At 59.8% G+C, this 15808-nt stretch overlaps 1 protein-coding gene across 1 annotated transcript in view; it reads left to right on the top strand.

Moving 5' to 3' along the window:
* The first annotated feature begins 6727 nt into the window (after positions 1-6727).
* TFDP1 (transcription factor Dp-1) overlaps positions 6728-15808 on the top strand; it is a 43752-nt gene continuing 34671 nt past the window's right edge. The window contains exons 1-2 of the mRNA XM_032314270.1: positions 6728-6996; positions 7576-7650. Of these exons, the coding sequence (XP_032170161.1) occupies positions 7639-7650 (12 nt within the window). The 5' untranslated portion in view covers positions 6728-6996; positions 7576-7638. The remainder of the gene's footprint in view (positions 6997-7575; positions 7651-15808) is intronic.

Here is a 15808-nt window from a genome sequence, read left to right as displayed (position 1 = left end):
TTTGCCCTCCTGTGTCTAATTTATTTCACTTACTATAATATTTTCAAGGTTCATCCCTGTTGTAGCATGTGTCAGAATTTTATTCCATTTATGGCTGAATAATATTCCATTTCATATATTTATAACACATTTTGTTTATCCACTCACCCCCTCCATGGGCACTTTGATTGTTTCCTCCTTTTGACTGCTATGAATAATGTTGCAGTGAACATTGTCGAAGTATCTAACAGATATACTTTGTGTGTGTGTGTGTAATTCTATTGTGATGTGTTACGTTGATTGATTCTCTTATTTTGAAAAATATTTGCACCCTTGGAATAAATCCCACTTGCCCATGGTGTATAATTTGATGAAAGATGTGACTATAAATCTGAGAAGCCCAATGAACTCAAAGTACGATAAACTCAAAGAGACCCACACTGAAACACATTATAATCAAACTCAAAGGCAAGGATGAAGAGTTTTTGAAGCAATGAGATGTGACTCATCACTTAATAAGACTAACAGTGAATTTCTTATCAGGAGCCACGGATGCTAGAAGACAGTAGGATGACATTGACATATTTAAAATGTCGGGGGAGAAATCCCAAACAGCCTACCAAAGAGGGTTCTGTATCTGGTAAACTGTTCTTCAAAAATATGAGAGAAAGTAAGACATTTCCAGATAGACAGAAGCACAATGAGTTTATTTCCACTACAGCTGTCCTACAGGAGATGTTACGGAGAATCCTTCAGGTTGGGACAGACGGACACTAGACATAGCCAGACACCACAAGAAGGAGTGAGGACCTCTGGTAAGGGTGAGTCCATGGGCAAATTATTGTATTCTTGATTTGTAGCTCCACTTTTAATTCCCTATCTGACTTAATAGACAAATGCATTAACGAATTATAAGTCTATATATGGAACAAGGTACACCTGTGTAAACACAGATTGGCAGAATGGATAGCAAGCAGGATCCCGGTGTATGCTGTCGAGGAGACGTGATCTTGATCTAAGGATGCCCAGGTTGAAAGTGAGAGGACGGAAAAGATTTTACTCACAGTTAGTGACCAGAAGAGAATGAAGTGGCTGTGCTGATGTCAGACAAGATAGTCTGTAAGTAAACAAACTCTTACAAGAGGGGCACCTGGGTGGCTCCCTTGGTTCAGCATCTGGCCCTTGATTTTAGCTCAGGTCACGGGCTCAGGGCTGTGGGATGGAGCCCTGTGCTGGGCTCCATGCTCAGTGGGCAGTCTGCTTGAGAGCCTCTCCCTCTCCCTCTGTCCCTCCCCCAGCTTGCACACGCACACGCACACGCACACGTGCACTCTCTCCCTCTCTCGAATCAATAAATCTTCAAAGAAAATGGTTACATGAGACGAAGGACATTCTGTAATAATAATAATATCATATGACTGTGATAAAGGGTGAGCTCACAAGAAGATAGAATGATTATAAATACAAATACATACACGAGGGGCAGCCGGCTGAAATAATCACACGCTAAACTTCAGTGCTTCTAGAGAAAGCACCGACAGCTCACAGGGGAAGTGGGCAGTTGTACGACAATGAGGGGACCCCGATGCCTTGCCTCCAGCGACGGGCAGAACACTGAGACCGAAGGCCAATGAGGACTCGGAGGGCCTGCACCGCACCACGGAACCAGCTGCACCGACAGCCTAGCCCCAGCAGCACACACATTTGTCTCCAGCGCTCACGCCAGCCTCCCCCGCGTTAGATCCTGGGGACTCTGCCTGCCCTGGGTGGGCCAGCAGTGCACTGAAGAGCCTCGCTTGGAGTCTGCAAATCTCCAGGGCCCGAGGTTCTTACCAACCCAAAGGCAGGTTGTAAACTGAACAATTTTAAGGAGGAAGTAGCATGATCATCCATTTCTAACATATCACTCTGGCTGCTGACGAGATAAGAGATCCGAGTGGGACAAGATCGGAGGAAGGAACAAGAGTCGAAGTCCTCCACAAAGATGACAGTCGTGAGGCCGAGGAGTGGCCGAGGAGATGGGGAAGAGGAGACGGATTCAAGATGCGCCAAACTGGTGACTGGTTTCTGTTACTGAGAGCACGTGAGGTATTTGACTTCTATCTAGTATCAGGTATTAACTTCTTTCTACTCTGACCAACGGGGAGGACATAGTTGTTTCTGCACGGGGGATGATGGACGGAGGAGCGGGTTTGGGCGCAGAGTCATGAGTTCATGACTGCTGTCTCAAATGACATTGTGAAGGGTAGTCATAGCACCCCGTTGCCCTACTAAGAAGTTGGGCTGCTCCAACCTCCCGCCAGTGGCTTATGAGGGTGTCCGTGAAGCCAAGAATTTATTTTAATTTTTTAAATGTTGTATTTATTTATTTGAGACAAGCAAGAGAGGCGAGCATGAGCAGGGGGAGCAGCAGGCAGAGGGAGAGAGAGAAGCAGGCGCCCTCTGAGCAGGGAGCCCGACGTGGGGCTCGCTCCCAGGACCCGGAGATCGTGACCTGAGCTGAAGGCAGGCGCTTCACCGACTGAACCCCCCAGACACCCGGAAGCCAAGAACTTAAATGGTTTTCCCCAAAGGAATCTGTGGTCTAGCTATAGGACGGCAAACCTAGATGGGAGAAAGATCAGGTACGTGTGGTGCGGGAGGTTTTCGGGAGCAGCGGCGAAGAGTGCTCGCTCACTGGCCTAGTGGCGGCTCGCTTCCTGCTGCCCGGCCTGGAGCGCCACTGCCAGAGACGCTTCTCCCAAACTGTCCTGTGTCCAGTCCTCCTGCCCCAGCTGCCCCCACCTGCCTCTCCCTTCCCTGGCCCCACACCCTGGATTGGGGCACTTGGGTGTGACCCTGCTCTTCCCAACTCCTGCGGATCCTCAGCAGCTTCTAGAACAGCTGTCTGCGGCAAACACTTGCATTTGGGAAGCTGCTGTCAGAAGTAACTCCTTACGTGGGGGAAATCGCTCTTGTTAACGACTGGCAGGGGCGGTACTGGCAGGCGCGGAAGCTAGGGCACTGCAGGAAGCCCACCCACCCCAGGCTTCTGTACACGATTCTGACTCTAGAACAGCCATTCTGGTTTAACTGTCTGGTCCCCGAGGCAGTTGGCATGGTGGGGCTGCTGCCCACCTTCCCTGGCCCCTGTGTGCTGCTTCTGAGCCCAGACCGTCTGCAGATCTTCCCGTCTTGTGTCACGGTCCTCTCAGTCCTCGGCGCCGTGTCAGCGCTCAGAGTTTGGGAGGAATGCAGGAAAGGTAAAATTTGCGAGACTAGGGTTTGTCTTCTAATCAAAGAACTCTGTTTCTCCGCAACCTGGGGCAGCAGAGAGGCCGAGATCACTTATCCAAGGCCACTGGACTTCTCTCGGTGTCCACTTCATTGGAGCAAGTGGGCCGTGAGGTCCCTCTTGGAACCTACATCAGCAGACAGGTACCAGAGAAGGGAGCAGAGGCATTCAGTTGTACATAAAGTCAAGTTTCCCAGAACCCAGGGTGTAGGGCCCAGTGCTGCGTTCCCTCCCCATGACGGAAACCGGATCCTACGGGGGAAGGACACGCTGTGAGGACAACACGGGTATTTCCACGTCACATCGTAGGATTTCGTAGAAAATAGTTTTGTTGCCATCTTAGCCAGGGCGGCGTGTCCCCCAGGAGAAGGCTTTCAGAAGGGCTGTGGGATGAAATGGCAAAGACTGAGGGGGATTTCTTGCATTGCACAGGCCAGTGCGCAGTGCGGGCAAAGGGCAAGTAAAGAAAAGGGTCTGAACAGTAAACACAGTAAACAGGCTGGTGAGATCAGCTTCGGTCTAGAATTTGTCAGGTCAGAGAAGTGCTTTCCAAAGGGCTGTGGCTTCAGCCTGCAAACGATCGTGCGTCACACAGGTCCTGTAAGAGGCAAGCACAGGGAGCCCAACACGTAAGAGGGTCCAGGACAGGCCCTCTTTCCAAGAAGCTGGACCAGAAATTTTCCAAAATGAATCCTGACCTAAGGAAGAGTAGGGACGTCTCCATGGGTCTAGGAGGCGGGGTGAGGGCTGCAGCACTCCTCTGCCAGCGGGGCTTAGGGGAGGTGACCTCTCTGGAGAGGGCCGGGGGTTCATCCTGAGGCTGAGCAAGCCCACGGACTTACTGATATTTTATGAACCCACAAGTAAACGGAACCAAGTTTTCTAAAAATGCCCGTGAATTTCAGCAAAGAAAATGTCCCCTGTACACATTAGGAACATTCTCCTGTAATAACTTTGAGCCCCTGTCCCCACCCCTGTTTTCCTACGTCTTGATGTCACCATGTTGTGACCCAGGAACGTGGAAAACAGGATGCCTGGAGACAGGACCAGCGTCCAAGGAGGGAACCAAGAGCAAGGGAAGTTTAAATAACACTGAGAATTCCAGTTTTCAAGGGATTAGAACACATTCTCTCTTTAAAGGACAGTTAAAGGGATAAGGATTTGTATCACCCCGTGAGACTCAACAGGCAGGGCCACAAGGAAAGAGGGAGCTTTTGGGAGATGCGGCCCTTTCCCGGGAAGATCTAATCACTTTGTTCAAATAAACAGAAGAGTACGGTGGGTGACTGCACAGGGCTGAATGCCAGCCACTAGATGGGGACAGGCCAACACCCTGAACCCCTGCTGTGCGTGCGGAGTGGGCATTCGAGGCTCAGCCGGGCGAGGGCGCGCAGGCTCGCTGCTCCCCGGGGCCCCATTTCTAATGTCCAGTCTAGCGGCTTCAAGGCAGGGCAGCAGCCAAAGGGATTTGATCATCAACCAAAAATTTCAGAGATTCTGCTGCCTTTTAACACAGAAATGAGGGTTCTGTGGTGTGTTTGATTATAGTCAAAAAATAAAAATCCCGGGTGCCTGGGTGGCTCAGTGGGTTAAGCCACTGCCTTCGGCTCGGGTCATGATCTTAGGGTCCTGGGATCGAGTCCCGCGTCGGGCTCTCTGCACAGCGGGGAGCTTGCTTCCCTTTCTCTCTCTCTGCCTGCCTCTTTACTTGTGATTTCTGTCAAATAAATAAATAAAATCTTTAAAAAAAAAAAAATAAATAAAAATAAAAATCCCAGCAACTCTGCCCTTTTCCCACGTGAGCCGGAGCTCCTGGAGCCACCGCCCGAGGCCGTAGCCCTCGCGCCTTCCATGGGTTTCACCTCAGTGAGGTCTGTGCGACGTTGCTTAAAACCTTCGGGTAGTTTCCCGGTGCAAATGCTGTTGAATTACCAGAACCATTTTATTTTATTTTTTAGTTTTATTTTATTTATTTATTTGACAGGGAGGTCACAAGGAGGCAGAGGGAGAAGCAGGCTCCCCACTGAGCAAGAAGCCTGATGCGGGACTCGATCCCAGGACCCCAGGACTGTGGCCTGAGTCCCTCAGGTGCCCCGGAGTTCCTGGAATGCTGAGGTCCCGGGGAGGGTTGGGGCTCTGTGCTGTGATCTGCTTCTTCTGGAGAGGCTTGGCGCCCTGTGTGCTTGGGTCCACGGGCTGGGAGGCGGGCTTTCCGCTGCTGCTTGGCGGCAAGGACGCAAACACGGTTCGGAGTAAAGCGAAGCCGTGCAAGAATGGAGCTAGGACAGGTGACTTCTAGAGGGACAACATGAAGGGTGCAGGTTCTGACTCCCCAGGGACCTGCTAAGGGGCCAAGCACTTCACCAGCAGAGAAATAAGACCATTCTGCAGGCAGGAGTGTGCAGGATTTTGCTTCTCCCTCATGGCCCTCACCTTTCCTTGAGGCTCATTCTGTGCTCATCTGCCCAAAGAAGGTGCATGTTTCCGCCGTCTCCACGAAACCAGTGTGGAGTCCGGTGCTCGCAGACGGCCGGTTGGCAGAGAAGCAGGAGTGGACGTGAGCCGTGCTGGGGTGTAAGAGAACAGCCGCCCTCACAGTGGAGAGGCCGTCGCTCTGCTCCCCTCGGCACAGAGCCTCGCAGCCCTGAACTCTGGACTGCAGCCCGCCCTCTGCTGGGATCTAGCCTGCGGGGTGGCTCCAGGGAGGAGGCGACTCCGGGCTCGGGGTCCGCCAGGCCCACCCAGTGCCCGGGAGCCAACTGGCTGCCTGATTTCCCTCCTGAGCGCCCACCGGCAGGAGGAGTCAGGAGTAGGCTGGGTGTAGACAGGCAGCCCGCCGGCCGCAGGTGGACGGGGCCTGCTGCGCTGTGTGCACGCACACCCCATCTTCTCGGCTCACCTACCCTTGCGCATGGGCAAACACGCTCACTGCACAAACCCAGCCTGCCTTTCTCTTCCACAAGTACACTTGCACACGTGTGTACACACACCTCTTCACGTGCGCACACCGGCCTTTCTTCCTCCATGTGTGCACAGCCACACACGCACGCAGCTGGCCCCCAAGTGTGCACACACCTCTGCCCTCCCCTCCAAGGACACGCACGCCTGCACGTGCACACCGCCAACCCCCTCTCCGCGTAAACGCCTGCGCGCACACGATCGACCCCCCTGCCGCCCGCACGAACGCTCCCCACGCTCCTGTATGAGCACAGGCACACACCGGGCCCCTCTCCCTCGCGTACACCCGCGCCCATGCACTTGCCCCTGCCCCCACGGCCGCCCACCTCGGGTCCCTCTCGGAGTGTGCACGCACGCCGTCACGTACACACCGCCCTCCCTTGTCCAAGTGTGCGCGCACACCGGCACGTTGCACACCTGCGGCCCCGCTCCAAGCGCGCGCGCACGCCCGCCTCCCGGCGCCAGACTCTCCGCCTCCGTCCCCGCCCGGCGCGCACGCGCACGCGCACGCGCACCCGCACCCCGCGCGCGCAGCCCATCCCCCTCGGGGCGCGCGGGCCGCACAGGCGGGAGGAGGAGGAGGGAGGCGAAGGCGCGAAAAGGCGCGCAGGCGCGCTGCGGGAGCCGGCCCGCCGCCCACGTCACGTCGCCGCGCCGCGCACGTCACGCCGCCCGACGCCCGCTCGCAGGGTGAGCCCCGCGCGCCGGCGCCTCGCAGGGCAGGGACCCCGGGGCCGAGCGCGCCGCCGGGACCCCGCCCGTGCCCGCGCGCCGGAGCCAGCCAGGTGCGGCGGGCCGGGGTCCCGCGGGGGGCGCGGACGCGCGGGCGCCCGCCCCGGTCCCGCCGCCGTCCCGCCGCGTGTGCGCGCCGGCTCCGCGGCTCCTGCGCCCCGGGCCCCGGGCCCCCCAGTCCGCGCCGCCGTCGGGGGCGCCCCGGGTGGCCGGGCGCGGCGGGGTGGCGGGCGGGCCGGGGCCCGGGGCGCGCGGGGGGGGGGGCGGTCGGGGCCCTGCGGGCGGGGCGGGGGGCCGGGGCGCCGGGGTCGGGCCGAGCGCCGGGTGCAGGGGCCCCGCGGGCGCGGCGCGGGGTGGGGGCGGCGCTGACCTGACTGCCGGTTCCGGCGCGGGAGGCGCGCGCGCGGCCTTGGGGTGACAGGCCCGCGGGGCCGGAAGCCCACCTGTCACGGCGGCCGGGGGCGGCCCGGGGCGGCCGGGCCTTTGTGTGGGCGGGTGGGCTGTCCGCGCTGGCGGGGGGCGCGGGCGGGCGCCGGGGTCTGCGCGGGAGGGAGGGCCGGGGCCCCCGGGGGGTGCCTGGGCCCCCGGGGTTTTCATTCTTACTCATTTCTTGTTTCCGTGCCTCTTACCAGAAGAATCCGTTTGCTTCTGCGGAGGGCGAGCCGGGACAGCGTCGACGTCGCGGGTCTGGTAACATGGCCAAAGATGTAAGTGCGGGTCCGGCCGGCCGTTGCGGCCCTGCGCCGGGTGCGCCCGCCTGGACGCCGGGGCCGGGGCCGGGGCTCGCTGCGGGCCCCGCTCCCCGCGCGGGTTCGCGGTCGGTCGCAGGGACGCGCACCTGCCGGCGCGGAGGCGAAGCGGGCGGGTCGGCGCCACGCACTCGCTGGGGCCACGCTTTCCTTTTCCGTTTTTTGTTTCTGGCTTAGAAAAACGAAATTCGGTGACTAACGAAATGTGCCGAGTCCTGCTTTGGCTCTTTCCTATTTGTCAGCTTTAAGTGCGTTCCCAGCAGCGGGCTTCTGGGGCCCAGAGCGGTCTGTGGCTGCGCCCCGCGGTTCTGGCTGCGCCGCGGGGCCTGGACATCGCCGCACGGCGGCTTAGTACGCGTTGCCCAGAGCTGGACGCGCGTCCGCCCGCGCCCCGGGCGCCCCTGCCCTTGCCACCCTGCAGCGGCCGCGAGCCGGACCACCGCTCTGCAGAAGGCCGCGCTCAGGGCCTCGCCGGGCTCCCGGGCCTGCAGCGGCCCTGCCGTTCAGCGTGGCGGGCGAGAGCACGCGCTGGCACCGCGCCGGCTGGGGTGTGAGTTCAGGTCAGAGTCGGTGTCCCATGGGAGCTGGCGGCGTGAGCGCGGGCCGCATCTGCGGGTGGCCGGCCCCGCCCCGGTGTGTACCCCCGGGGACGCCCGGCACGGGCTGTGTGCTCAGTGGAGGAGGAGTCTGGGTGCGCGCTCTGGGAGCCGCGCTTGCGGACTTGGTTAACTGAGATCCGGAGGCCCTCTTGGAGCCCGGGGGACCTCCGCCGTCTCCTGCAGCCGGCACGTCCACAGGAGCAGCCTCTGCAGCCTGCAGGGCAGCCTTTGGCGGCCCTCTGACTGGTGTCCCTGGAGCTGATGGGGGTGACACACTGGAGGGGACAGTGGGGTAGCTGGGGCGGAGAAACAGCGCCTGCAGACAGCAGAGGGGAAGGGCCTCCCGGTGCTGAGAACTGGCACATGGGGTGTGGCTGGAACCGGGTCTCACCGGGCCTGGTGGACGGGCTGGACTGGGGGGTGTGGTCCAAGGAAGGGCCATAGGCTTTCTCTCTAGCTGGCTAGTTTTGTCAAGCCCCGGGGGTGACGTCTGAATTTGGGCAGGTGACTCTGGCGCCCGCTGTTGGGGGGGAAGCGCCGTAGGTAGTTGGGGTGGCGGCGCTCGGGTCTGAGCTAAGTGTAAGAGCAAGCCCGCCAGTCCGGGTGGGAGCCGAGTCTTGGGTTGAAGGGCGTGGGCTGGGCCCCCAGCTTTACAGAGCTCTGGGGTCTCTGTGGAAGTCTGGAGAGGACTGGAGTTAGGTTCTGGGCTCACAGTGAAGAAGGACAAGTTTAGGGGACAGGGACAGGTCAGCCGGGCGGACTTTGGTGAGGAGAATCCAGGGAGATGGCGTGGTAGCTCCCTCCCTGCCACGGAGGCTCAGGGACACCAGCGGTTTTTGGGGCGCTGGATGGCTTGAGCCTGTTGGCTGAGGGTGATGGGGTGGTGGGTGTGGGCGGGCTTAAAGGGCAGGCGCCGCCCGTGAGGGAGAGAAGCAGCCCGCTGGAGAGGGCCTGGGGACGGTCAGCAGGCCGGGGGCAGCGATGGCCGTCCTGACCTGAGTGGGGAGCTGTGGGCCATGCCGTGGCCCTGGGCAGGCATCCAGGTGCACAGACCGCTGCTGTAGGCTAACCCCGAGCTGCGTCCCGGTGGAGGGGCCTGGTGTCGTCTGGGAAGGCGGGAAGAGCTGCACTTTGCAGTCCTGTTGTGGTGGGTCTCAGTTTAGGATCGACCCGAGCCGGGCCCGCGGCTCCTCTGTGCCTCGTGTGTGCCTCATTTGTCAGCATGCGGGGACGAGGGGGAAAGGCCCGGTCAAGGCCGGCCGGCGCGTTTTGTTCACGCGTCCATCCTGTCCGTCCTTTGCAGTTTGATGAGGGCCCGTGCCCGGCGGAGAGAGTGAGGTGTGCCGTTTGGCTGCTCTCATGAAGCTTGCAGGGGCCGGGGGCCCAGAGCAGTGTGGGTGGGGGGTGCTGGGGGCACAGAGGAGGCCCCAGGTGGGGGTGTTGGGGCAGGGGGGGAGCCAGGGGCATGAGGGGGCTACAGGGGCAGGGGGCAGGGGTACTGGGGAGGCTTGGGTGTGGAAGGGCTCGGGGTTGGGGTGGGGGGGAATGGGGTTTGCCCCAGGGGCAGGAGGGCAAGGGGGGGTACCTGGAGGCATGGGGAGGCGGGGCAGGGGAGGCCGTGGGAGGAGGCCCCCGAGGAAGCTGGGCTCTTTCCCCTGGAATGGGGGGACAGGAGGAGCGTGCACGTGGGCGTGTGGGGTCTGCAGGAGCCGGGCCCGGGGCCCAGCTGCTCTGACGCGGACCGCACCTTGTGCTTTCTGTTGCTAACACACAAATAAATATTTCTGTGTGTTTAAAGGGGTATCTAGACAAAACACTGTCTTTCCTTTGCTTAAAAAAAGCCTTGCATTTTCTAGCAACGTGTGAAAACAAGGCTGGTTCCGTGGCGATTAGTCGTGAGTGTTGCGTCCCGCAAGCACGTCTCCATCTGGAGGTGTGCATGACAGGAGTGAGCGGGCTCCCGTCAGGGGTCCTGGGGGCAGGACCCCGCCTGCCCCCCCTGCTTCCCTGGCTTGACTCTGGCCTGACCCACAGAGGGCCATGCGGCCTGGGGCAGTGCGTCGGCGTGGAGGCCTGCTGCCGCCGTCTCCAGGAAGCTGGCCGGGCCCGAGGGCTGAGTGGGCTGTAGGCCTTTGACCTTGGATTGCAGGGATTGTGTTGGTATAAGTGGGCAACGAAAAATGCAGACGGTGAAAATCCAAATTCTGTATTTGTAGCTGCTGTGGGGAGGAGGGAGCCGGCACAGAATGGTGTGGGAACGTGAGACCCCAGCGCGGTCACTCCCAGAGGTGGCCGTGAGCTGCGGTTTGGGGCTCACTTCCAGAATGCAACAGGAGAGGGATCCGGGGCCGGAGTGCCTTGGCTGTAGAGATGGCCACGCAGGGACGGCGTTCCCTCCTGCGGTCTGTGGAGGCTGACACCTGGGGCTCAGTGCAGCCAGCAGGGCACTGCCTCGGGGCCTCCCACCAGCGCCCACGTGGGACCCCCTGGCTCAGCCTTCCACGGATGAACGCTGTGGGCAGTGTTTCTGCAGTTCCACAGAGAGAGTCTCAGCTGTGCAAGGCACACGGTGGCGACGTTTCAGTTGCCACCCTCGGACTGTGTGGGTCTCTGCTCCCACAGCCATGGACCTGTCCCTCCGCCAGGGGCTCTCATCACCCCGAGAGGTGAAAAATGTAGATCATGTAGTGATTGATGAAGCTAGGTATCGGAATTTCGTTTTGTGCCAGCCAAGGCTCCCCTGGACACAGATCACCATTGGGAAGGCTCGCCGGGCTGAGGTGACAGTCACATTTTCAGACTGACAAGGGCTCCAGACGCGAACGTGGCCTTCAGAGAAAATGCAGGAATTGCAGGTGCTTAGACATGCTCGTGTGTTAGAAGTTGCCCTTGGGAGACGGAAGGGGAAGGCCGCTGACACCATCGTGTGCCTGGACGCACGCCGTGTGTGTGCCCGTGTGCTGTGTGGGCTGTGCGGCCCCAGAGGGGGCCGCGGATGTTCTCAAGGTCACAGGCAGAGCCCAGACTCCTTGTGAGCCGCTAGAACGTCCGTGTGCTTGTCCTCGTACGGTGCTGCGAAGATTCGTAAAGAAGAGGGAGGTAGCCGATGTCTGTAAGATTAGGGAGGTGCTGCTGCGGGGGGTGTTGGGCGGCGGCATCGGCGCTTCCTGGGGTCAGCCCTGCCCCTGCAGGCTGCCGGTGTGCGAGCCCGAGGGCCCCCTGTCTGCGGGGAGCCCGGTCGGGCCGAGGGCAGTGCGGTGGCAGCTGCTGGAAGAGGGTGTCTGGGTCCCTCTGCAGATGTGTGGCCTCCACTTTGTCTGTGACTCCACTTTGTTTCCTGCGAGTTTACGGAAAATTCTCTGAACGGTGTCGAGAGCTGGAGGCTGAGGAAGAAGGCGTCCGATCTAAGCTTCGGAGAGATGGCGGCGTGAGGCCTGCTTTGATACCACGAGGAGACTAATGAGCTTACCTAAAAATACACGTACCGAGTATCGTTTTTCAGACCCAGACCTCGAGGCCGAAACGGGCTGAAGCAGTAACCGGCGGTTTCCTTGGGTCTCGGCTGGAGTGAGCTGTGGGATCCGACACCGACTTGCGCAGCCGTGGCGTCACGTCGGACGTGGAGAGGCCGTCCGTGTGCGCACGCAGGTTACCAAGTGAGGGGGGCTGTGGTGGCGGGCTCGCTCTTGCCCGGGCTTCTCAGGGTTCAGAATTCGGGGTGCGCTGGGGAACCTCTGGGATGGGGTCCCAGGCAGGAAGCTCAGCTCGACTGAGAGATCAGCGTGGAACATCTCGCCGTCGCGCAGTGTTGGACGGATGAGTTCCTGGGTAAAAGGGCTCTCACAGACTCAGCTCTGTGCTCTCGGTGGCCGACAGTTGGGTAATGGGCCCGCAGCGTTTGTGCCCGGCCTGGCTGGCGGTGCGACGTCTGGGGACACCTTCGTCACAGACCACAGAGCCACCTTTCTGAAAAGCTCTTCTCTTTAAGCGTTTAAAACGCCTTACCAGTCTTCAGTGGAGCAGTCGGGAAGCTCTCGTTCGGGATCCGGACCTGGCTTCTCCTGCACTCAGCTTCGAGGCGTCTGTGAGGGGAGCCTCGGTGCCCGGGAAGCACGGGCGGGAGAGCAGGTGTTGCTGGGGGCCGGTCGCCTGCGCCGTGGGGTGTTGCTGGGGGCCGGTCGTCTGCGCTGTGGGGTGTTGGCGCAGCTGAGTTAGCGGTAGGACCCCCCAGGCACCTTCTGGCTCAGTGTCGTGTGACGCACCAGGGAGCTGCATGTGCTGCCCGCCCAGACGCCGTGCTGAGGTGCCCGAGGTCCCCCGTTCCCGTGCTTCTGGCCAGCTCTCAACCTTGCACCGACCTGTGATGACATCCGGCACGAAATCCCGGACACATGCACTTGCACGCGACACGGCGGACACGTGTGTGCACACGCCGTCTCTGAGACGCTGTCCGTGACTTCAGAACGACCGTGTGGGTCGTGCGTGCTTTCGACAGGCTGTAGCAGAGAGCGCATCGGCACCCATTTGGCTTGAAACTCAGTTTAAAAGCCCAGAAAACTTGCTCCTTTGGGTAGATAAAATTTTAAATTATTTTGTCTCCGTTTGCATTTCTCGACAGAGAAGTTGCGTCTTTTCTCCTGCGCGTCTCTCTGCGTGTTCTGTGCTCGTTTTCCCAGTGTCTGTGTCCTGTCGAGTTGCGTCCCCTCGTTCCGAATTGAGGCTGTTAACCCTTTGTTCATCGTTGCACGGTGGAACGTGACCATTAGGTTTGCCTTCGTCATTCTGGCAGGAGTGTGGCTCTACGACGGTTTCGTTGTGGGTCTATGGGAAATGGACCTTGGATTCGTACCCTGAATTTTAAGGGTCAGTACAGGTGGTTCAGGTGGTTTAAACGTCTGTGCTGTTTGGTGGGTTTGTTTATGTAGCTTATCTTCCCTCAGAGCGACGTTCGGGACCCTCTGAGGCCCGCGTGGGGGGGCGGCGGCCGGTGTTCCGGTAACTTCTGAGCGTGAGGGTGGCCCGTCGGGCTCGCGCAGCCCTGCGCGGCATCTTCCTGTTCGGAAGGATTCACGGCGTGGATTCCGCCTCGAACGGGTCTTCCGTTCCTCTTATTTTATTTGCTTTTCCAAAAAATGAGGATTTGAGTGACCGTGTCTTATCCCTCTTGTGTCGACAGAACTAAGTCCTAGTTCAGAGGCAGGGAGGGTGAGGAGGGAGCTGTGTGTGTGGGCGTCCAACCTGCCAGTCTGTCCCGGGGCTGAGCGGGGGTCCGGTGTGAAGTCCCGCCCGGCTGCTGTGCCGCGCACCTCACGGTTGGCCCAGACCGTGCAGGAGGCACTCGCCTGGGGGTCGTCAGCGCCCCTGCACTTCTGAACCCTTCTTTCTTTTTTCTCTCTCTCTCTCTCTTTCTTTCTTTTCAAAGATTTTGTTTATTTATCTGGCAGACAGAGATCACAAGCAGGCAGAGAGGCAGGCAGAGAGAGGGAGAAGCAGGCTCCCCGCGGAGCAGAGAGCCCGATGCGGGGCTCGATCCCAGGACCCTGGGATCATGACCTGAGCTGAAGGCAGAGGCTCTAACCCGCTGAGCCGCCCAGACGCCCAACCCCTTTCTTTTTGAAAATTGAGTGATGAGATACAACAGAAAAGACGAACGTTTGCCTTAACGTTGCGTAAATAAGGAGGCTCGCAGTAGGCTGGCTGTGGGTTACGAGCTGTCCCGTCCTTGTTTTTGGGTCCCTGATGTGCCCTCCCCCAGCACCAGCACCAGCTGAGGCAGGAGGGAAGTCACAAAATTAAACAATGTCATGGGGTTTTGCAACTGCAGGGAGCTTTGAAATCGGGCTTGTAGACGCAGGTGCTGGAGCGCTTCCCAGCCGGAAGTGGGGGCTCCCGGGGGCACCTTCCTCCCCTGCACGCACCTCTTCCTTCCCTGACAGATGGGACAGTTGCCCCATACGGAGCTGCAGGGCCGCATGTCGCTTTGGGGGCAGGAGGGGTGAGGAGGTGGTTAGGGTGCCGGTCAGTGTGTCTGAGGCCTGAGGCGCTGACCTCGCGCGTCCTGGGTGGTCGCAGCGACGCCGTGGCTAGAAGCTGTGCTCGTGCTGTGCCGTGGCGCACCCCTTCCCGTGGGAGGGAAAGGCCCCGCCTGGGCCCGGGAAGCCCCTGGAGGTGGTAAAGGACTGGTCCTCGCTCACACTCCTGGCCTCGAAGACTGGCATTTTGTTGAAAGGGACGTTGGGGGTCTTTCTGACAGGGAGAGGGTGCCCTGCAGTGACGTTCCCAGGAGAGAGGTCAGGTAGCGCGTTCTTAAGTTTGCTGGTAACGTGCAGAAATGTCTCCTGCCCTGGTCTTACTCCCAGGGAAGCCTGTGGGCCTGGACCCCACCGCCCTGTTCTCGAAGCCACGGGCCATGGGCGTGTCCTGGAAATGAGGTCTGTGTCCGGCCGGAGGCAGGGTTCCGAGCGGACCCTCCCTGCGGCTCTGAGTCCGGCTGTCCCTGTTGCTCAGTCCTCTCTAGGCTTGGTGACTTGGTAGAATGAAGGTGACAAGCGTCCTGTCCCTTCCTCTCGGGGCAGCGAAGGTCAAAGGGCCAGGCCCAGCTCGTGTCATGCCCAGCCTGGCAGCACTTGGATGGGCTCCGAGAGCAAGACCTGTGTGTGGCTTTGAAGGGCTCGGGAGCTCACACAGGCCCGGGCCTCGTCGACACGCGTCGTGGCTGTGAGCGGTTGGTCTCACCGGAGCTCTGGGGGAGGACCCCAGTCCTAGTGAGCGGCTCGGGCCTTGTTAGGGCCGGAGCTTGGGAACCGGGTTGGGTTGCAGGGGGCGTCAGGCTCTTGGAGAAGGGATGTAGGGGTGCTGCTTTGCTGTCGGGACCCTAGGGTGCCCAGGTGCCCCAGACGCGTCCTAGCCCTGTTCCTTCCCTCACCCGCGTCTCCCAGCAGACAGCTCTCTGCCCTGACTGCAGTTCGGCCACACTGTGTAGGAGGTGAGCAGCGGGAGCCCCTCCTGGGTGGATGGAGCCTCGGACCCCTGGGGCGCCCCCTTTAGGGGTTGAGGCTGGGGCACGGCTGTCAGGAGGGTAGCTATGGGGCAGTTGGGGAGCGTGGACTTTGGTTAAGCAGAAAAGCGCTCAGTGTGGCTGTCTGGTGGGTTCAGCCTTTGTCGTTATAAAGAAGGCGGACTCCTGCTCTTCTGGGGAATGACTTGCCGGTCACATCCCAGCTGCTGCTGCGTGTCCCCCCTTAGGAGTCGCCGTCGTCCCCGGGAGCACTCACCCTCCCCCTCTCCCCAGGTGTGCTGCCTCCGAGCTGATCGGCTGTGGAAACACCAGAAAGCCCGGTGTAGGCAAATACTCTGACGTTGCTGTGGACCGTGCTATATTTTCTTCCAGGCAGGTTTGCATTTCTGCGTGCTCTGGAATGAATTGGACATTTTTTTAAAAAAAGATTTTATTTATTTACTTGACAGAGATCACAAGTAGACAGAGACACAGGCAGAGAGAGAGGAGGAAGCAGGCT

This window comes from Mustela erminea, chromosome 15, assembly GCF_009829155.1.
Source record: "Mustela erminea isolate mMusErm1 chromosome 15, mMusErm1.Pri, whole genome shotgun sequence".
NCBI lineage: Eukaryota > Metazoa > Chordata > Mammalia > Carnivora > Mustelidae > Mustela > Mustela erminea.
This window is presented reverse-complemented; position numbering and strand designations above follow the sequence as displayed.